The sequence below is a fragment of the Lutra lutra genome, chromosome 14 (assembly GCF_902655055.1).
Source record: "Lutra lutra chromosome 14, mLutLut1.2, whole genome shotgun sequence".
Classification (NCBI taxonomy): Eukaryota; Metazoa; Chordata; class Mammalia; order Carnivora; family Mustelidae; genus Lutra; species Lutra lutra.
In genome coordinates this window covers 35902696-35925500 of record NC_062291.1, presented here as the reverse complement: position 1 = coordinate 35925500, position 22805 = coordinate 35902696, and the positions used below count along the sequence as shown (strand labels likewise).

Below are 22805 nucleotides of genomic sequence, written 5' to 3'. Positions count from 1 at the left end.
TGTCAGATAAATAAAATCTTTTTTAAAAAAAGAGAAGATAGAGGCTATATATATATTATGAAAGGCACGCCCTGTCTATTAGGAGAAGCCCCAAGTCTCAGAGGAAATGAATAAGACATGGAGCTAATACTAGAGAAGCAGACTACCATCTCGTCAAAACAACTTACAATTCCTAAAATAAATTAGAGGTTTCTTCTCTGAAGAAACCAAACAGAAGCATCTCTTGACTGAGAGACAACAGGCAAAACAGGAAAGATAGGGAGAGACAGATCAAACCACCCATTTGATTATGGTACCGTTAGCCCTTTTAACTGGTCCAACTCTAAGAATAAAGCAGCCAGGCTTGGAAGACTTTTCTGTGAAGAAACTGAACAGACTCAGAGAATAGCTTTCCAGTTACTAATTTTTGGGGTCACCCCCTAAAAAATAGGTTTTTAGTATAAATCAAATGTAATCAAGCCACAACAAAGTCCCATTAGTCAACAAGCCCAACCTATGTATACCAATCTTTCAATGAGGTTTTGAATGTGGGGTATGAGCTGTGTGTGAGTGTGTGTATTTGAAAAAAAAAAATTTCCTTTTGCTTTATTTATTAGTGTTCTTTGGCTACATAACAAATTCACCCAAAACTTGGCAGATTAGAGACTCCTGCATGGCTCAGTTGGTTAAGCATCCAACTCTCAATCTTGACTCAGGTCATGATCTCAGGGTTGTGGGATCAAGCCCCATTCTGGGCTTTGCACAGAGTCTGTTTGAGATTTTCTCTCTCAATCCTGACCTCCCCTCTCCCCCTTGCTCAAGCATGCTCTCTCTCAAATAAAAGAATAAATAAAATCTTTAAAAAAAAATTTTTTTTTTTTTTTTAATTTTAAAAGGGGGTTCCTGAGTGGCTCCTGAAGGCTCAGTAGGTTAGGTGTCTGCCTTCAGCTCAGGTCATGATCTCAGGGTCCTGGGATGGAGCCCTGAGTCAGGTTCCCTTCTCAATGGGAAGTCTACTTCTCTCTCTCCATCTGCCTATTATCCCTGCGTATGGTCTCTCTCTCAAATAAATAAATAAAACTTTTTAAAAATGCTTAAAAAAAAAACTTGACAGATTAAAACAACATTCATCATTCCACACAGTTTTTAACGATCAGGAATCCGGGAGTGGCTTAGCTAACTGATTCTGGCTCAAGGTCTCTCATGAGGATATAATCAAGCTGTCAGCCAGAACTGCAGTCATCTGCAGGCTTAAAAGAGGATGGAGAATCTACTTCTAAGCTCCAATTACGTAGTTGCTGGCAGGTCTCCATTCTCTACTAGCTGTAGAGAGGAAGCCTCTTATCTCGAGCCACGTGGGTCTCTCCATAGGATGCCTGATCGTCAAGACAGGGCAGCTAGCTTCCCCCAGAATAAGCAATCCAAAAGATAGAAAGAGGTTCCATGGTGTAGTGGTTAGCACATCTGCCTTACAAAAGATAGAAAGAGAAAAGTATGCATACAAACAAGTCAGAGAACACCCAAGATGGAAACCAAGGTCTTTTACAACCTAATCTATCAAGTAGCATATCCTCACACCTCTGCTGTATGCCATTCCTTAATGGCTCAGCCCTGGTACAGTATGGGAGGAGACTACTCAAGGGAATACCAGGAGGAGGGGATAACTGGGAGCCATCTTGAAGGCTGACTATCACAGTGTGTCCTTTGCCTGCCCCTCCCCCACCAAGGATTCCTGCTTCTTGTTTCTAATATCCATTATACCAGGTTTGGTCTGTATGACCAATAGCAAAGGTGATTATCACATCATTTCTAAGATTAGGTTATAAAAGAGACTAGCTTCTAACTAGGGAAAATGATTCTCTCTCTCAAATCATGTGTTGGCCCATGAGATGAGGAACTGAGGCCCTCAGTTCAAAAGCTCTTAAGAAACTGAGGCTAGTCAATAACGAGGCAGGTGGGAAGCAAATGCTCCAGCCACAGTGAAGCCCTGAAATGACTGCCACCCTGGCCAAGAGGCTGACTACAACTTGATCAGAGACTAAGGAAGAACCACCCAGCTGCGCCACACTCTCAAATTCCAGACCCTCAGAAACTGTGAGAGATACTAAATGTGTGTTACTTTAAGAAGCCAACTTTGGGGGTAACATGTTACACAGCAATAAATAACTTTATTAAATTTGTTTTTTTAAGATTTGAGAAAGAGAGTACAAGCAGGGGGAAGAGTACGACAAGCAGACTCAGCCCTGGGCTGGGAGCCTACCAATCCCAGGACCTGAGATCATGACCTGAGCTGAAGCTGGACGCTTAGTCAACTGAGCCACCCAGGCACCCCAAATGCTTTTTCAAAAAATTATAAAAAACAATTCAGGGGGCTCCTGGGTGGCTCAGTGAGTTAAGCCTCTGCCTTCAGCTCAGGTCATGATTTCAGGGTCCTGGGATCGAGCCCTGCATAGGGCTCTCTGCTCAGTGGGGAGCCTGCTCCCCCCACTTCCTGACTCTCTGCCTACTTGTGATCTCTGTCAAATAAATAAATAAAAATCTTTTTTAAAAATAAAATAAAATAAAAAACAATTGAGAATTGTTATAAAAATCTTGAACTGTACAGAATGTTGAAATATATGTACATACCCTATCCAATCTACCCTCCCACAATTGTTATTGTTTACAACATATCCTTCTATATCTTTTCTTATTCCTATACAAATAAATAGAATGAACTTTTTAATGTCTTACCCTTAAATATGAACAGATGACCAAAGATCACCTAATACTGGAGGAAAGTCTCCATTGTGAAGGGGAAAGACTACAATAAACAATCAGAAAAGAGGAATCCACAAAAAAACTGAGTTAAAGCTGAAAACAGAAGATAAACCTTTAAAAAACAAATAAAACCATCTCTAAATAATATGCTTAAGCAGGAAAAAAGCTACACCCATAATAAAAGAATAAAATGTTACCTAATAATAATTTACTAACAGCAAGAAAACAAAATAAAACAACAATGCAAAAAGCTTCCACAGAGAAAAAGACTGGTGATCGACAAAGGAAGGAGATGCATTTGATGCTCTGGCAGACAATGGTACATGCCTTCAAAATTCACAAGGAAAACCCTATCTAACCAATCAACAAGGTGTGAAGGAAAAAATTTTTTAAAGATCATCACACATATGCAAGGATTAAAAAAAATGTACATGTGTACTCATGCACTCTTTTTCCTTTTACCTGTTCTTTTTTCTTAATTAACATATAATGTATTATTTGCTTCAGGGGTACAGGTCTGTGAATTATCAGTCTTATACAATTCACAGCACTCACCATAGCACATACCCTCCTCAATGTCCATAACCCAACCACCCTCTCTCTCTCCCCTCCCCCAGCAACCCTCAGTTTGTTTCCTGAGATTAAGAGTCTCTTTTGCTTGTCTCCCTCCCTGGTTATGCACTCTTTCTCTTAGGAAGCTACCGAGGCTAGGCTACACATACACACACAGGAAATCAATTAAGACGATATGAGGTTTAGAAAACAAGAGATCCAAAACAAGCAGACTCAGCGAAGTTCAAGGAAAACTCCTGTTTAAAAAAAAAAAAAAAAAAAAGGCAACACCACAACCAGTTCAGTTTGGGTCACAAAGAGGGAGAACTCTAAAAGGGAGGTTCATCAGAGAAAAGAGGTTGACAGACTTACTGATTTTGAGGAATGAGGGGTGGGAGGAGGAGGGGGAAGGTTAACAGGCATGTGGCAGATTTAAGAGAGTGGTTTGAAAATTTCAGTAAGCATACAAAAAGTGGTGCAAATAAATACAAGACACAATAAGTAACGGGAAGAAAAACAAAAGTTTTTTAAGTAATCACGGTCCACAACTTTGTTCAAATGATTACTGATTTGTTTTAACATAATTTAACAACATGGCTAAGATAAAGAGGAAATGGTGGTAGGTGAAAGAAAGCTAGAGCTTTCATAAGCCATCACAACAGGCAAGTTAATACACAATATCTAAGACTGACAAATCCAAGGGGGTTCTAGCTGGCTAAGATGGTAGGTAGAACATGCAACCCTTATCTCAGCGTCATGTGATTGAGACCCACCTTGGGGGTAGAGTTTTTAAAAAATATATATTTTTTAATTTTTAATAAATAAATAAAAATGATAAACTCAAGAAATACCTAGTAATATAGATCCCAAACAGTCCCTAAGCTTAGACTGCTAGACAGATGGCTTGCATGAGAAATTAACCTTTAATTCATGTAGTGTCACAGTAAACATTCAGGAATGTATACCAGTTTTTACCAATTACTAGAACCTGGTCAGCAAGGAGGTAAGTAATCAGAGACTCTTCAATAATTAAACATCAAGAGATTATAAAAATCCTGGTAAAAATGGCAAAAGCAAAATTCTCAGACAGCCAGAGGAAATCCTCTCCAGTATCATCAGGAACATTAGGTTATCTTCCCGCACAGGAATTTGAAGATCCAGTGTGCCCCTCCAGCAGAATGCTGAGTTCTGGAAACCATGCTAATGGAATCATGATCTTGTATCCTTCCCCTACATTAAAGGGACGTTTATCATTTGCCTCTCCAATCAACCATCCTTATCAAAATCACACACACCAGTATTACTGTATTATTTAGAAACAACCAGATACCAGGAAAAAACAGCTAACAGAATTAAAAATGGTTTCTTTTGGGAAAATGGCACTTATTGGGGATAGGGAAAAAGCAAGGAGAGAGATAGAAGATGGAACAAAGGACTAACACGACTCCTTAAAAATCTTCAGTACCAGGTCACTTTTTAAGTAACTCTAGTTGTACATTGATAAGTATTTTTTTTTTTTTTTATTGAAAAGGCCAGGAAGTTTTCTTAAAAATCAGAATAAGAAAACATATTTTACCCATAAAATGTTTATGGTTAATTCATTTTCATAGTGTAAAATACTAATAAATATATATTTATTTCATTTGCTTCGTACCTATTCCTGGAAAATCTATTTACACAATTCCAATATAAAAAATACTTAACTAAACATGGTCTGAAATGTAAATTAAACATAGTCTACTGAAATAATAAGCAACACTTTCAAAATATATTTTGGAAAAAAATGATCAGGGAGGTAAGAATAGGAAGTCTTTACGTTTGTGATTAGGGTCCAAAAACTTGCTTTTTTATCTCTAAGCACTAATTCAAAAATAAAGGTTAAAAATAAAAACCCTCCCAAAATAAAAATATTAAGCTTCAACTGGCCATTCAGGATCCGCTGCTAAGGAAACAAAGAAGCTACTTGAGCTCCCTGTAGTATCAGCACACAGCTGCCAGATCACAATCTGTTCACATTTGCATGAACTTTTAAAAAAACATATCCAGGGCCCCCTGGCTGGCTAAATTAGTGGAGGATGCAATTCTTGATCTCAGAGTTGTGAGTTCAAGTCCCATGCTGAGTATAGAGATAACTTAAAAAAAATAAAAAAAAAAATCTAAAAACAATAAGTAAATAAAAATAAAAACAAATATCCAAAATATAGTACAGTAAGAAAAAAGCAAATTACCTAAGACTATACATAGTATTATCCCATAAACACAAAAACATACCTCTAGGTTACATATACCTAAGAGATGTCTGGAGGCATGTTTATCAAAATAGTACTACTGGTTACCACATGTCATAAAATTTCAGATTTCTTACTGTTTTTTTTTTCTCTTTATATGCCATTTTATTTCTTTAAATAGCAACCATTAATAAGTTGATTTCCTGAACAAAACATCCCACACTAAGCAAATGAAGGAGCTCTAACTTCAAGCTCATGAATTCATGTTCAATTGATTTTATTTTTATATTATCGTTTTGTTTATAAAGCTTTGAGATATAACTGACATATAATACACCATACATATTTTAAGTGTGCAATTTGATAAATCGTGATATTTATACTCATGAAATCATCACATAATAAAGATAATGAACATACCCCTAAAAGCTACCTCCTGTCCCCTTATAATCTCTGCTTCCCATGTTCTACCACATCCTGTCCCATGAATATGAAACAAATGATCTTTCTCTATCACTACATATTAAATCGCATTTTCTATAATCTCATATAAATGGAATCATACAGTATGTATTTTTTTTGTCAGGCTCCTTTCAATGAACACAACTATTCTGAGTTTCATCCAGTCAATACTCCATTCCTTTTTCATTTCTGACTAGTATTCCACCGTTTGGTTGAACGATCAGGTTAATGATTCACCTTCTGATATTTAGGTAATATCCAGATTGTAGCTGTTAAAAACAAAGTTACCATGAACATCAGTGAGTAAGTTTCTATATGGACATATGCTGTCACTTCTGTTGGATAAATACCTAAGAACAGAATACCTAAGAACTGGATCAAATAGTTGACGTACATTTAACTTTTTAAGACTATCAAACACAGTGCAGCATTTTACATTCCTATGAGGAGAAGGTTTCAGTCCCTCTACATCCTGGTCAACATTTAGTATGTTCAATTTTAAAATTTAGTCATTCTAATAAATGTGTGGTAGTATTTCATCACAGCTTTAATTTGCATTTCCCTATAGCAAAAGAGGTTGAGTATCCTTTCATGAGCTTGTCATCTATATATCCTTGGTGAATGTCTTTTGTACATTTTTTAATTTGGTTGTTTCTTTTCTGATTGAGTTTTGAGAGTTCCTTCTATGTTCTGATCCATGGTCCTTTGTAAGACATAAGCTTTGCAATGATTTTCTCCTAGCCTGTGGTTTGTCCTTTCATTCTTTTAACAGTGCTTTTCCAATAGCAGAAATTTTTCATTTTGATGAAGTCCAAACCATCAATTTTTCTTTCATAGAACATGCTCCTGGTGTCATATATAAGAAATCACGGCTTAAAACATAGTTAGAAAGATTTTCTCCTGTATTATCATCCAGAAGTTTTACAGTTTTAAGTTTGACATTTAGTTTTACCAGTTAATTTTATATATGGTGCAAAATATGGATCCAAGTTGGGTGTTTTTTTTGCATGTGGATATTCAATTGTTCCAGCACCAAGTCTTCAAGAGACAACCCTTTCTCTACTGAACTGCCTGGCACATTTGTCAAAAATCACTTGTCCCTTTGCATGTGGGTCTTTTTCCAGATTTTCATTTCTATGTCTATAATATCTTTATGGTGGTATCACCATTTTGATTACTGTAAATTCGATTATAAAATTTTGCTGTAAAATTGATTACTGAAAAGTATTAGCTTTACAATAGCTCTTAAATTTAGTAGTAGCTTTTTTATAGATTTCATTACTCTACATGTCTTTTCTTTCTTTTTGCCTGATTGGCCCAATTAGGATCTTTAGGACTTAGAACAGAACACTTTGAAGTGTTAAGAATCAACATCCTTGAATTGTTCCTAATCTTAGGGGAAATCATTCAGCCTTTCACCATTAAGTGCTATGTTATTTACTAATAGGCTTTTCCCTAACCTAACTACTTCAAAATTTAATGCAATGCTATAATAATCAAGACAATGTGGTACTGCCTAAAGGACAGACACACAGATCAATGGAATAGAATTGGGCATCCAGAAATTAATCCATAAGTCTATGTGCAATTGATTCTCATCAAGAGTACCAAGAGCATTCAAAGGGGAAAAGAAAAGTCTCTTTAAGAAATTGATGCTGGGACAACCAGATTTCCACATGCAAAAGAAGCAACTGAATCTGTAACAGGCATCTTACACAAAAATTAACTCAAGACAGATCAAACACCTAAACTTCAGTGCTAAACATACTCATGAATCTTTGTGACCTTGGATTTAGAATGAATTCTCAGATATTACAGCAAAACCACAAGCAACAAAAGAAAAAAAAGACAAACTTTTGTGCATCAAGGGAAACTATCAAAAAAGATTTTATCCTTTAAGTAGTCTCTACATCCAACGTGGGGCTTAAACTTGCAACCCAGAGATCAAGAGTCATAGGTTCCATTGACCAAGCCAGCCAGGCAGCCCCCCAAAATAAAAACTTTTAAAAATAAATGAATGAATTAAGAAAAGAAAAGAACAAGTTTTGGCAAGAAAATGGAGTTCTCCTATGACACTAGTAGGAACACAAAAGGGTGCAACCAGTGTAGAAAAGTTAGGTATTTCCTAAAAAAGTTGAACAAAGAACTACCATACTCAGCAATTCTACTCCAATGTATATACCTTAGAGAAATAAAAACATACGTCCAGATAAAACTCATACACAAATGTTCACAGACGCTTGATTCACTATAGCCAAAAAAGGAAACAACCTAAGTGTCCGACAATCGATTAAAGGATAAAATTTGTTTGTATGTATGTATGTATGTACATATATACATACAATGGACTATCATTCTGCCATAAAAGGAATAAATTACTGATACATGCTACATCTTTGATGAACCCTGAAAAACATCATGCTAAGTGAAATAATATAGACACAAAAGGTCACATACTGTATGTTTCCATTTATATGAAATAAAATGTCCAGAATAAGCAAATCCACAGAAACAGAAACTAGAATGGTAGTTCCCAGGAGACCAGGGAACAAGGCAGAGATGGGGAAGGGCAGGCAGGGATAGTGAAATTGGGTACAGTTTTCTTTTTGGGGTGATGAAAATGTCCCGGAATTATATAGAGGTGATGACTGCACAACACAGCAAATGTACTGGCAATTACTAAATTACACACTTTAAAATTTTTTAAATTATGAATTTTAAGTGAACTTTACCTCATTTTTTTAAAAGTGGTTGCCCTTGGGCACAGAACTTGCTTTTTCATTATTAATCCTTTTTTTACTACTCAATTTTTTCCTTGTACCAAATGGTGTCAGACAGCCAAAAAAGAAACACAAACTGATTTCTCGGCTAAGTTAAAAACACCAAAAGTTACTATTAAGGGAGAAATAATATAGATTCCTGGCCTCTGAATTATGTCCTGCATATTCTTCTTGTCTTCTCTAATCCTATTTCTTCTCCCATTTATGTTATAGTACCATGACAGATGTAGTTCACTGACAGCAATCTAAAAATTTGGGAATTAAATCATTAGGTAAATCATATATACTTCTTCCTTGCACAGAATAAAAAATAAATTTCAAGTGAAACCAGCAATAGGATTGAACAAATGTACCTCAAGTTTTCCCAGGGAAAATTATAGTCAATAATTCAATAAATAATGATAGTGCAACTTGCTATTAATGAGTTTAAATTTCCTGAGTTTACCTCCAGTTGAAGGTTCTGGAGTCCCTAGCTTTCACTAGGTTTTCTTTAGATATAAGTTTCATATAATGGGGCGCCTGGGTGGCTCAATCGGCTAAGCATCTGCCTTCAACTCGGGTCATGATCCCAGGGTCCTGGGATAGAGCCCCAATCGGACTTCCTGTTCAGCAGGAAGACTGCTTCTCCCTCACCTTCTTCCTATTGCTCCCCATGCCTGTGCTCTCTCTGTCAAATAAAGAAATAAAATCTTAAAAAATAAATAAATAAATTTCACATAGTATAAATGAAGAATTTAATACTTACTTATCAAGGAAATCTTTATCCACTACAGCAGTGATGTCAAGAAGAGGATTTCCCATTCCAAAGAGAATATTTTCACTAAAAAAAAAACACAAACACACACACACAAATGCAAACATAAGTTAGAAATACTTCTGAAAGCTGATGTATAAAATGCATACAAATATAAAAATAAATATCTTCATTTTACCTTGAAAATAAACCCAACATACTAGTTTATTAAACCTTTGCCTTTTATATTTCAGGAAACATTTTAGAGCTATTAAAAGCCATTTAGAAAGGACGGTGACTTTTAAATTGGATTAAGTAATAGAGGAAACCAGGTCCTGTGATCTTTTTTTGTAATATTCAACAGCTAATCAATTTCAATTTTTTTACAAGATCTGTCATAACAGGGGCGCCTGGGTGGCTCAGTGGGTTAAAGGCTCTACCTTCGGTTCAGATCATGATCCTAGGGTCCTGGGATCAAGTCCCACATGGGGCTTTCTACTCAGTACGGAGCCTTCTTCCTCCTCTCTCTCTGCTGTCTCTGCCTACTTGTGATCTCTGTCTGTCAAATAAATTTTTTTTAAAAAGATCAAAAAAAGGTCTATCGGGGCACCTGGGTGGCTCAGTGGGTTGGGGCCTCTGCCTTCAGCTCAGGTCATGGTCTCAGGGTCCTGGGATCGGGCCCCACATCGGGCTCTCTGCTCGGCACAGAGCCTGCTTCCCTTCCTCTGCCTCTCTGCCTGCTTGTGGTCTCTGTCAAATAGATGGATAAAATCTTAAAAAAAAAAAAAAGGTCTATCATAACAAAGTTCTATACTCAACAACACGACAGATAATTAACTCTTTCTAGCTAGTAAGATACCCAACTACCAAAAGTTATTGGGGAGGTTGCAGAAAGTCCTACAGGAGTCCAGCCAAGAGTCCTATACTTGACAGACAAACTTGGAATGACTGTGGTGAGACCGGCTCAATGGGTATCAAAAATGGTGTAATTTTCAATTACATTTAATAGACTTTGAAGAAGTCTCTTTTCACAATGATTACAGTATAGGTCAAAACCAAGTGAAAGCTAGAATCCCACCACAAGTGATGCCTTAAACGGAGAGAAGCCCAACTGACAGCAAGAAATGGACCAGTGGCCATGGTCGGGTCAGCCTTGATGGGAGGAATTCTTCTAGGTTTTTCAAGAAAATTTGCTTCTGTGTAACTTCACACTGATCTCCAGGTTGCTTTAGATCTCTTCCAGTTGCCTCCAAAGCAGTTACCATCTTCACCATTTGGAGATCAGTCATATCAACAGAAGTAGTACTCCAGAGTTTAAGGGAATGGGATATAACCTATGATTATAGTCTATCATGATTTAGAAGACTAAATTATAGTATTATATTAAAACCACAGATTGGGGGCGCCTGGGTGGCTCAGTTGGTTAAGCGTCTGCCTTCTACTCAGATGACGATCCCAGGGTTCTGGGACTGGGCCCAGTGTTGGGCTTCCTGCTCAGCAGACAGTCTTCTTTTCCCTCTCCCTCTGTCCCTTGCCCCGGCTCGTGCTCTCTCCCACTTTCCCAAATAAATACATAAAAATCTTTAAAAAATAAATAAATAAAACTACAGATTGGGCAACTATAGCTGAATATACAATGTTATTTGTCCCTTTTTTTCTTTTTAAAGCTGAATGGGGAAGAGTGAAAAGAAAATACATTTATTCAGATTTAAGTTGTATTTATAGTCAGAATAAAAATTTAATATAAAAAGAAAATAACTGCTTAGGAGATAAAGGATCAGCAGGCAGATACAGTAAAACTTGATAATCATTTTATTAGAAACTTCTCTGATTGGGGTGCCTGGGTGGCTCAGGGGTTAAAGCCTCTGCCTTTGGGGTAGGGTCCTGGGATCGAACCCTACATCAGGCTCTCTGCTCAGCAGGATGCCTGCTTCCTCCTCTCTCTCTGTGCCTGCCTCTCTGCCTACTTGTGATCTCTATCAAATAAATAAATAAAATCTTAAAAAAAAAAAAAGGAACTTCTCTGATTTATGTATTGTTACTCAAACAATAAAAACTCCTAGAACTTGATTTAAAAAAATATATATATGGGGTGTTACTGGATTCCTTGGCTCTTTTTAAAATACAGCCTTTTTAATTTTTTAGTGTTTGATTCAATGTATACAGTCATCAAACTACCACCAGAATCAAAATATGGCACATTTCTAACACCACAAAGTATCTTGCTACCTTCATGTCAATCTCTCCACCTCGACTTGTCCCCTCTTGGTTTTAAGGACTATAATTGTGACATTTCTTTTTCAAAACTCAATCCTCTGAACATCTCCTGCATTTCCAAGATAGTTCATTGCATTCCATTTGAGAATGTAGTATAGTATTAATAAGTCAGTGAACTCTCTCTGGGCCTAAGGTTTCTTTTTTTTTTCTTTTTTTTTTTTAAGATTTTATTTATTTATTAGAGAGAGAAAGAGAGAGCATGTGTGCACACACACAAGCAGGGGGAGCAGCAGGCAGAGAGAGAGGCAGGCTTCCTCCTGATCAAGGAGCCTGATATGGGACTTGATCCCAGGACCCTGGGATCATGACCTGAGCCGAAGGCACATGCTTAACCGACTGAGCCACCGAGGTCTCCAGGTCCTAAGGTTTCTACAGTCAAATTAGTATGGGAAAAAAGATGAGTACACTGAATCACAGAACCCTGTTTAAACTTATATTCCTAAACCTATTTGTCCAGCAAAACTTTTTTCCCCTGAATGCAAATGGACAAGAAAACGTTTACACAAAGAACAAGAATATGCTGGGACTGAATCACTCAAACTTAAGACTGGAAGTAAATTTTTATATATTATTAAGAATAATGATGGGGAGGAGCACCTGGGTGGCTCAGTTGGTTAAGCATCTGCCTTCGGCTCAGGTCATGATCCCAGGGTCCTGGGATCCAGCCTTATGTCCAGGCTCCCTGCTAAGCGTAAAGTCTGCCTCTGCAACCTCCCCCCATTCATGCTCTCTCTCTCTCAAATAAATATAATCTTTTTAAAAAAAGAATAATGATGGGGAAAAACCTTGTTCTTCTTACAAATATATATATATATTTAAAGAACCAACTTATAAATGTAAATATAAATTACATTTATATGTCTGGGGCACCTGGGTGGCTCAGTGGGTTGGGCCTCTGCTTTCGGCTCAGGTCATGGTCTCAGGGTCCTGGGATGGAGCCCTGGGTCGGGCCCTCTGCTCAGCAGGGAGCCTGCTTCCCTTCCTCTCTCTCTCTCTGCCTGCCTCTCTGCCTGCTTGTGATCTCTGTCAAATAAATAAAATCTTTTAAAAAAATTATATTTATATGTCATATAAATACATGACAACTTTTGCCTTGTTATTGCCAAATAATATTACAATTCAGTTAACGTCATTTGAAGTCATTCTCATAATAAACTAGAATTGTGTGCTTGTCACCTATTCCTTGTCATTTTCCTACTTTCACCCCAAATTTCCTCCTTCAAGAGATCTGGGTGAAACTGATCCACTCCAGTCTAAGAGTCTGACTGGTTTAACCTTGAGGCACAGCAAAGCCTAAACCAATCTGCACAATGTATTTCTCTACCTTTATTGATCAGAGATGGACATATAACCTAAGCCAGTCAAATAAAAACGGACTCCAAGATTTTTTTCTAGGAGTGCTCACATACAAACTATCTTCCTTCCTAGGAGATATAAATGCAGGAGGTACTAGCACCTTAAGTACCTCAAGGTCCCCAGATGGGCTACCTTGGGATAAATCTGACATCACAGAGGGCAGAATGGAAAAACATAAAGAAACTAGGTCATTAATGAAGTTGGACCAATTAAGCTTCGCCTAAAATCTATACCCTCTTTGGACTTCTAAATACATGTAGGTTAGTTATTTTGTTGATTCCAATCTCATATTTCTTTTCTAATATTAACAGATATAAATTGTTGTATTTGATTTTGTGAATCGGCTTTATTTTGTAATTCATTTTTATTATAAAGCCAGCTCCTGCCCAAAGTGCCTCATCAGCAAACTAAACTTTTGTGTTCCTATAACTGGTCCAATTGACAGAAATGGAGTATATCCAGTCAGCTATTCCCCTAACACCAGCCAACTCTATACTTACTTGCTTGTTCCTTGATCTTTCTAAATAAGGTCAGATATGCAACCCTAGTCGATCACACCATTCCCAAGTTGCCCCTTTTAACACTCTATAAAACACACTCTTGCCAAAAATCCCTTGGGAGGAGTACTCCATTGCTTGTAAGGCACTGTACTCCCTGAATTCATGGAATTTTCCCTTGAGTAAAGGACATCAAACTCATTACCAAATGTTCTAGTTTTGTGATCTGACAATAATAAACCGTAATCCAGTAAATAAAATGCTTCTCTAAGTTCTGTGAGCCACCCTGCCAAATTATTGAGCCCAAGGAGGGATCACGGCAATCTCTGAACTATATAACTGTTGGTCAGAAGTACAAATAATAGGGGCACCTGGGTGGCTCACTTAGTTAAATGTCCAACTCTTGGTTTCAGCTCAGGTCATGATGTCAGGGTCATGAGATCAAGCCCCGCATGGGACTCCATACATAGCATGGAGTCTTCTAGAGATTTGTCCTCCCTCCCTCCCCCTCTGCTCCTCCCCCCATTCGCATACAGCTCATGCTCTAAAATAAATAAATAAAATCTTTAAAAAAATAAAATAAAAAGAAGTACAGATAATAATCTGGACTTATGATTGGAATCTGAACTGTGGGAGGGGACAGTCTTGTGGGACTGAGCCCTAACTTGTGGGATCTAACACTATCTCCATGTAGATAGTATCAGAATTGAGATTAATTGCTTGGTGGTGTTGAAAACCCACACATTGTACTTACCCTATGCATCTTCCATTGGCTTTATACTTCACGATCAACAGGTTAACAATAAACAGGTATACATTAAACAGGTAAACATAAGAGGTATCATAGTTTTTGGCCATAGACCAGGCACCATTTTGTTTACATCTCATATGACACCTCTTTCAGATAATCTTCTCTGCCCAACTCATACCCAAAGGTTCCCATGTAAAGGTGCACAAGTTGTCCCCTGTCCAACTCCAGTGCGTGATGTACACAGTATGGATGATAGCTTCTGGAGCTCTGTGTTAGGTACTGCTGTCTGTCCTCCCCAGGTTTTATCCATTCTTTCCCCCTAGATTCTGTAAGGTCTTTGATAAATGTTTTTAAGAGTGAAACAACAAAACACTAATTCAAGATAGGTTGTGAGAAGTGAAAAAGGAATGTTGCACTCCCTAGAGCAATCACTAAACAATAATACAATATCCAATAGAGGATATAAAATGAAAAACTACAATATACTGAACTTAGGAAAAAAGGCAGGGAAGACAAAACAACATAAAGGGTAAATGGAAAACAAAAGGAGGTACACTAAAATCCAGCCATATTAGTAATTATATTAAATGTAAGTGGATTAAACACGCCAATTAAAAGATGAAGACTATCACACTGGATTAAAAAAACAAATTAAATGGGGGCACCTAGAGCGCTCAGCTGGTTGGGCGTCTGACTCTTGACTTTTGGCATGATGGTGATTTTAGGGTCGTGGAATTGAGCCCCACAACAGGTTCCATGCTCAGAGCAGGATCTGCTTGGGATTCTCTCTCTCCCTTTTCTCTGCCCTTCCCCCAACTTGCATGTGCTCTCTCTAAATAAATAGCCAAAATATTTAAAAACAAAAACAAATTTGACATAATTTACTAGAGATGCACTTTAAATATAAAAGCACAGAGAGTTTGAAAATAAAATACTGAATAGAAAGATATTCTATGAAAACACTAATTATAAGAAAATTGCAGTGGCTATATTTATTGACTTTATTAAAGTATAGCTGACATGCAATGTTATATTAGTTTTAGGTATACAAAACAGTGATTCAACAACTCTATACATTATGTTATGCTCACTACAAGTGTAGCTACCATCTGTCATCCTACAATGCTACTACAATACCATCAATTTTATTCCCCATGCTGTATAGACAAGGTAGATTAAAACAAGGAGTGGCACCATATAAAAAAGATTTCATACAAATAACTAATTTCATCAAGAAAAGAAAATAAATGGTTTCGAAACACTAAGGGAAAAAACTTGAGAGAAACAAATAAGACAAATGCACAGTCTTAACACCCCTCCTTTGGTAATTGGTAAAACACAAAATAAGGAAGGAATCACACTATTGGACATTTATCCTAGCAAAATGAAAACTTAAGTTCACACAGAAACCTGTACACAAATGTTCACAACAGTTTCATCTGTAAAAGTTAAAAAAAAAAAAAAAAGAATTGGAAATGGCCAAATGTCCTCCAACAAGTTAGTAGGTAAAAAAACTGTGGTACATCAATACAATAGATGAACATGGAATAAGAAAAAAAATGAACTATGATACAATTTGGATGTATCTCAAAGACACATGCCAAGTGAAAATAAAAGCCATATCTATGTGTTACATACCCTATGATTCCATTTATATAACACTCTCAAAAGCCTACACATACACACACACACACACAGTGAAAACCAGGAGCATAGCAGCTACTGGAGGGGTCAGAAGAGGACTGGAGCTCTTTCAAAGCCCTATTTCCAGATAACTGCTATTATCTGAGCTCGCAGGCAGTTCCATGAAAAACCCCATTCCTGAGGCTTCTTATTTTTTAACCCGACTCAGAGCTTGCCCAGCTCTAAGAGCCTTTTCCCCAGGGGAATTTGTCAAAAACAATCAACTGCAATTGTTTAACATCCCAGCTTCTGAGGCAGTTGGTACAAACAAGAAACTAACCAAAAAACTTAAATGGAAAAGTGGGGGCATGAGATCTCCATAAAGGGTTCTGAAAAGTTCTGAATATTCCTGAGAATCTGGAAGGCCATGTACATGTGCCCAGAACTGTGGCATGCTCAACACCTGAAAGGCCTAGGCAATCATCTCTGAGCCATAAGCCTCAGCACAAACAGGAAATAAAGGTTATGGCAGAGTTGTATTCCTGCCTGAGCATTAAACATATGCTTCTGCAAGCAGAGCATTTCAGCAAAGACTGGGAGACCATAACAAGTATTGGCAAGAATGTGCAGAAATTGGGGTACCTGGGTGACTCAGTCAAAGAAGCTAGCTATCGATTTCAGCTCAGGTCATGATCTCAGGGTCCTGGGATTGAGTCACCATGTTGGTCTCTGAGCTCAGCAGCAAGTCTGCTTCAGGATTCTTTCTCTTTCTCTCCCTCTCCCTCTGCCCCTCACCCCTGCTCACATGCCTGCATACTCTCTTTCTCTCCCTCTCTCTCTTTAAAATCAATCAATCAATCTTAAAAAAAAAAAAAAAAACTTTTTAATCTTCTACCCTTTTACCCAAAAAACATTCCAGGCCCATTCCAGGCTTTATTACTCTATTCTAGAAAAAAAATTAAAGAAACAACAAATACAAAACTACATTAAGACAGTGAAGTATGGGGGCTCCTGGGTGGCCCAGTTGGTTAAGCAACTGCCTTCAGCTCAGGTCATGATCCTGGGGTCCTGGGATCAAGTCCCACATGGGGCTGCCTCTGCTCTGCAGGGAGTCTGTTTGTTCCTCTCTCTCTGCCTGCCACTCCCGCTGCTTGTGCTCTCTCTGTCAAATAAGTCAATAAAATCTTAAAAAAAAAAAAAAAGTGTGGTATTGGCATAACAATATATAAATAGATCAATGGATCGAAATAGTTCTGGAAAAAACCTATACCAATCTAATCAATTGATGGAGGACTCTTTCAAGAAACTCTTACACCATAGCAAGAATATAGTTTAAGACAGATCATAGATGTAAATGTGAAAGCTAAAACTATAAAACTTCTAGAAGAAAACATTTAATGGAATAGTTACTTAATTTTGTGACAGCAATAAGGAAAGATCTGAAAGATTTCTAAGAACAAAATAGATATAATCATAAAATAAATCAAATCTATTAATTTGACTCCATCAAAATTTAAAATTTCTGCTTCTGAAAGACACTAAAATGGTAAGACAGGGCTCAAAGTGGGGAGAAAACATCTGTTACATATCCAAGTGCGTATGTGAGAGAGAGACAGAGAGAGAGAGAGTGTGTGTGTGTGTGTGCGTGTGTGTGTGTAAAATCTGACAAATAACTTATGTCCAGAATATAAAGAAAACTACATTTATCAGTAACAAAAAAAATCCAATCAAACTACGGGTAAAAGACTTAAACTGACAGTTCAAAAGAAAAGATAAGCAATGGGTATATAATCACAATATCATTAGTCATCACGGAATTAAAAACTAAAACCATAAAATATAACTACAAATCCACCAGAATGGCTAAATTTAAAAAGGCCTGAGGTACCTGGGTGGCTCAGTTGGTTAAGTGTCTGCCTTCAACTCAGGTCATGATCGCAGGGTCCTGGGATAGAGCCCCGTGTTTGGCTCCATGCTCAGCAGGGAGACTGCTTCTCCCTACCCCCCAGCTCATGCTTTCTCTCTCTCAAATAAATAAATAAAATCATTAAAAAAAGAAAAAATATGGGGCATCTGGGTGGCTCAGTGGGTTAAAGCTTCTGCCTTCAGCTCAGGTCATGATCTCAGGGTCCTGGGATCGAGCCTCACATTGGGCTCTCTACTCAGCAGGGAGCCTGCTTCCTCCTCTCTCTCTCCCTCTCTGCCTGCCTCTCTGCCTACTTGTGATCTCTGTCTGTCAAATAAGTAAATAAAATCTTTTAAAAAAAAAAAACAAACACCACCAACATTTTAAAAAAAAGAAAAAATATGGAATAACTGGTAGTTTTATAACACCATCAGTAGGAATGTGGAATGTGCTCAGTTTTCCACTTTGAAAAAGTTCAGTGGTTTCTAAAGTTAAACAGACATCTATCCTAGGACACAGCAATTTCCACACCTAGGTGTTTACAAAAGACAAAAGACTTTTTAAAAAAAGTTCATAGCAACCTTATTTATAGTAACCAAAAATTAGAAACAACCAAAAGTCCACCAATAGGATAATTGTTACTATCTCTGTATAATGGAATATTACTTAGCAATGAAAACGAACAAACTGATATACACATCAAAATGGATGACTCTCAAAATTGTTATTGAACAAAAGTAATCAGATAAAAGTAAATAGACACAAATAGTGCTTACCACAGAATTCCACGTATATGAAGTCCTACAATAGGCAAACCAGTATCTACCAACAGAAGTCAGAAAATGGTTGCCTGGATAGGACGGGGAGTAGAATTGATTGAAAAGAGGCAGGGGAAATGACCATGTTTTATATATTGACCTGAGTTGTGTTTATACAAATAAATAAATATATGAATATATATTCATATTCAAAATTCAGTGAACTTAGGATCTGTGATTTTACTCTACATAATTGTATCACTGGCATTTCTTTTCACTAGCTAAATGGATAGACAAAGGAAATATTTGTGTCCCTTAGGCTCTGTAAGGCCAATTCTTGTATTTGTATTCTGAATATGCCTTCTTGCATACTCAAGAAAATTATCTCTGATATGGTAACTTATTTAATAAAGCTCTTTTTTTTTAAGATTTTATTTATTTATTTATTTGACAGAGAGAGAGATCACAAGCAGGCGGAGAGGCAGGCAGAGAGAGAGGGGGAAGCAGGCCCCCTGCCGAGCAGAGAGCCCAATGTGGGACTCGATCCCAGGACCCCTGAGATCATGACCTGAGCCGAAGGCAGCGGCTTAACCCACTGAGCTACCCAGGCGCCCAAAGCTCTTTTTTTTGATAAAAAAATTTACAGTCTTTCACACTAACGAGACACTAATTTACGCAGTAAATCTTCTCTCTCTCTCTTTTTTTTAATTTTACTTGTTTGTCGGAGAGAGCACAAGCAAGGGGTGCAGCAGGCAGAGCAGGAAGCAGGCTCCATGCTGAGCAAAGAGCTGCACGCGGAACTCGATCCCAGGACCCCAGGATCATGACCTGAGCCAAAGGGAGACACTTAACCAAGTGAGCCACCCAAGCATCCCAAGTAATAAACTTCTCTTTGAACCCCTCCCAAGAAAACAAAACAAAACAAAAAACCCCTCTTCACTCTGTCCAGCATTATCTATTTCTCTGATTCCAAAAGGATTATTCTTTTCAACATACAAATAATGTTGAAATTTTGGCCCCCCTCAAAATCTCCATATATAGCTTCAACAACTATTAATTTCCTGCTTCCCGTTAACAGTAAAACACTTCTAAAAGGTAGTCTATGCTCTGTTAAATAGTAAGTTCCCTTAAACTAGACAAAATTGTTCCATTTTATTTAATCTTTTTAGTTATCTCTACACCCAACCTGGTCATTACCTCATGACCCAGAGATCAAGAGTGGCATATTTTTCTGACTGAGCCAGCCAGGCACTCCAACAAAATTGTTCATTTTAAATTCAATTTTCAGAAACACATATGTGACATGACTAATACTTATAATTTGTAGTTTAAACATTTTTATATGTTACTGTCTTTTTTTTACATCATTGTCTTTAAAGCCTCACAATAACCCCATAGGATAGGTATTGCAATTATCTCTAACAGAAATAAGAGGTTCAGAAAGGTTTTATAACCTGCCAAAAGTCAGACAACAAATAAATGAGTCCCAACTTCAAATCATGTTTTTTATACTATATCTGGACATCTAGAACTCTCAGTACAATAAAAATGTCTGACCAATGAAAAATACCCAACCCAGCCAAAATATAGGCTAATATTCCATTATCTTATGGTCCTGTTTCAAATCTACTACAACAGAATTTTTACAGTGTATAAGTAGATGACCAGATAATTTATTACCCAAATAGGACACTTTTGAGAATAAAGAGAGGACTATTAATAATTATGCCAGGATAACTAGCATGATCCAGGATTGTCCTGGGCAAACTGGGACATATGGCCATCCTATTTATAAGCTAGTCTTGATATTTGAAAATAAAAACCCATATTTATGTTTTATTGTAGTATTTTTTATTTTTTTATTTTTTAAGATTTTGTTTATTTATTTGACAGAGACACAGCTAGAGAGGGAATACAAGCAGGGGGAGTGGGAAAGGGAGAAGAAGGCTTCTTGCCAAGCACGGAGCCTGATGCAGGGACTCGATCCCAGGACCCTGGGATCACGACCTGAGCTGAAGGCAAACACCTGATGACTGAGCCACCCAGGTGTCCCAATTATAGTATTTTTTAAGTAACAATTTAAAAAGGAGTAGGCATGAAGAGGTAAAGAAACAAGATTGTTAACCAATGTTAGAGGAAAGGGTTAACATTCCAACAGTCTAGGCAATCATTTTGGTTCCCTTTTATCTCTGACAGTTCTTAATGTAGCAATACTGTGGCTGGAAAGATTTGTAGTTAGGAGGCCTTACATGCTTTTTCAAACAAAATGACCTATTTACAAATATGAGCATTAACAATTGACAACACTGCACAGTTCTATATGAAAAGGATTTGTTTTTGTTCTTCAGTATATTTCATAAATGAAACAATTTTATTTTAAAAGCTCATTTGCCTAAGAAGTCCCATAGCATAAAAAAGTTTGCATAGTAATCTGAAATTCACAATTCTTATAAAAGACACAGGTCCTGCAAGGAGTCTGAAAATTCTATTTAAAGGTTCCAAAGAAACTAACTCAACAAAGCAAGGCAGCTTCGATCTTAGCCACATTTTAGTCTCCATATGAATGTTCACCATCTGAGTGGCTTGGCAGATCTTATTGGACGCATCTCAAAAGTCTTGAGTGTTAGAAGAAAAATACCCTAGGACCCAACTCACAGCCCACATAAATTTTCCAATGTAGGCCTAACCCACAAAAGTAGTTCCAGAATCATCATGTAGGCCACAGTCATGTCAAGTCCCAGAATAGACCAAATCTAACCTGTCTGGACAGGACAAAGAATAGGGTTCCTTAGCTCTATAGCAAACACTCTGTCTCCCTACCTAATTTTCCTAGTCTTCCCTGGCACAAAATCAAGCTCTAAAGCAATGTCCAAAACCAGTCTAGGCATTGATGTTAGGAAAACAAGGCAATATTCACAGCAGTATTTTGAAACAGTGTTGCTCAGTGTAAAGTACATAAAGTAGGAGTCAGAAGACCTAAGTTCTATCTTAAGCTCTACCACTGCCTAACTAGGACATACCCTTCACTTTGAGCCTCAAGGTCCAGTACAGAGAAAGGAAAAGGGTAAAATGCCCTCTAAGATTTCTCTTTTTTTTTAAGATTTTTTTCCTTATTTAATTGAGAGAGAGAGAGTGAGAGAGAAAGCAGAGCAGGGAGAGAGGGGCAGAGGGAGTAGCAGACTCCCCACTGAGCAGGGAGCCCAAAGCAGGACTTGATCCAGGGAATCCCAGATCATGACCTGAACCAAAGGTGGACGCTTGACTGATTGAATGACCCAGGTGCCCTTTAAGATTCTCATCTAGGCCAAACACCGTACATCTTTCAATGTCTCCTGAATTTAACTCATTATCAACTTTCCTATTGGGCCAGTTAAAATGACAAAACCATCAACTTATCAAATATGCTTTATCATTTCCCGAATAAAGACCAGTTGGAATCTGATATATTTAACAAAAAACAAAAGTTATTCTTCAAGGATTATTGGTTTTAGAAGCTGTAAATTTAGACTCATCAGTAATGATGTAACAGAGTAGAATACAAAAAACAAGTCGAAAAGACAGTTATCGCCAGCCAAATTCATTCAAAGATCTTAGATTCTTTTTAAATGCTTTTGATTTAAATAATTATTTATGAATTCCTAATAGTTGAATGTTAATTTGTAAAGGGCATTGAACCAGGTGTCTAGAGATCTGAATTCTAGTTAAAGATCTGCAACTGTTTGCTTGAGCTTAAACAAATCGCAGTTTCTCTTGGCTTCAGTTTCTTGAAATGTAAAACGAGAGAATCAGGTAAGTTTGCTTCCTATTTAAAAATCTAAAATTTAGGGGCGCCTGGGTGGCTCAATGGTTTAAGACTCTGCCTTCGGCTCAGATCAGGGTCTCAAGGTCCTGGGATCGATGCGGGTCTCTCTGCTCAGCGGGGAGCCTCCTTCCCCCTTTCTCTCTGCCTGCCTCTCTGCCTACTTGTGCTCTCTCTCTCTCTGCCAAATAAACAAATAAAATTTTTAAAAAAAGACATTTAAAAAAAATTAAAATTGAAACTTTTTTTCAGACAACAGTCTCTAAGAGATTCAAATTGCTTTAATGAGAGAACACTGCATTTACAAAATGTCCTAAAACTTAAAAGCACTTTCATACCTATCC

The 22805-nt window shown here is 37.4% G+C and overlaps 1 protein-coding gene across 3 annotated transcripts in view; it reads right to left on the bottom strand.

Annotated features, from left to right (window-relative positions):
* ADK (adenosine kinase) overlaps positions 1-22805 on the bottom strand; it is a 534854-nt gene that overhangs the window by 485281 nt on the left and 26768 nt on the right. For 2 of the 3 annotated variants that reach the window (XM_047701923.1, XM_047701924.1), the window contains exon 2: positions 9507-9581. The exons of the other annotated variant lie outside the window; for it this stretch is intronic. In XM_047701923.1, the coding sequence (XP_047557879.1) occupies positions 9507-9581 (75 nt within the window). The remainder of the gene's footprint in view (positions 1-9506; positions 9582-22805) is intronic. 3 annotated transcript variants of the gene reach the window in all.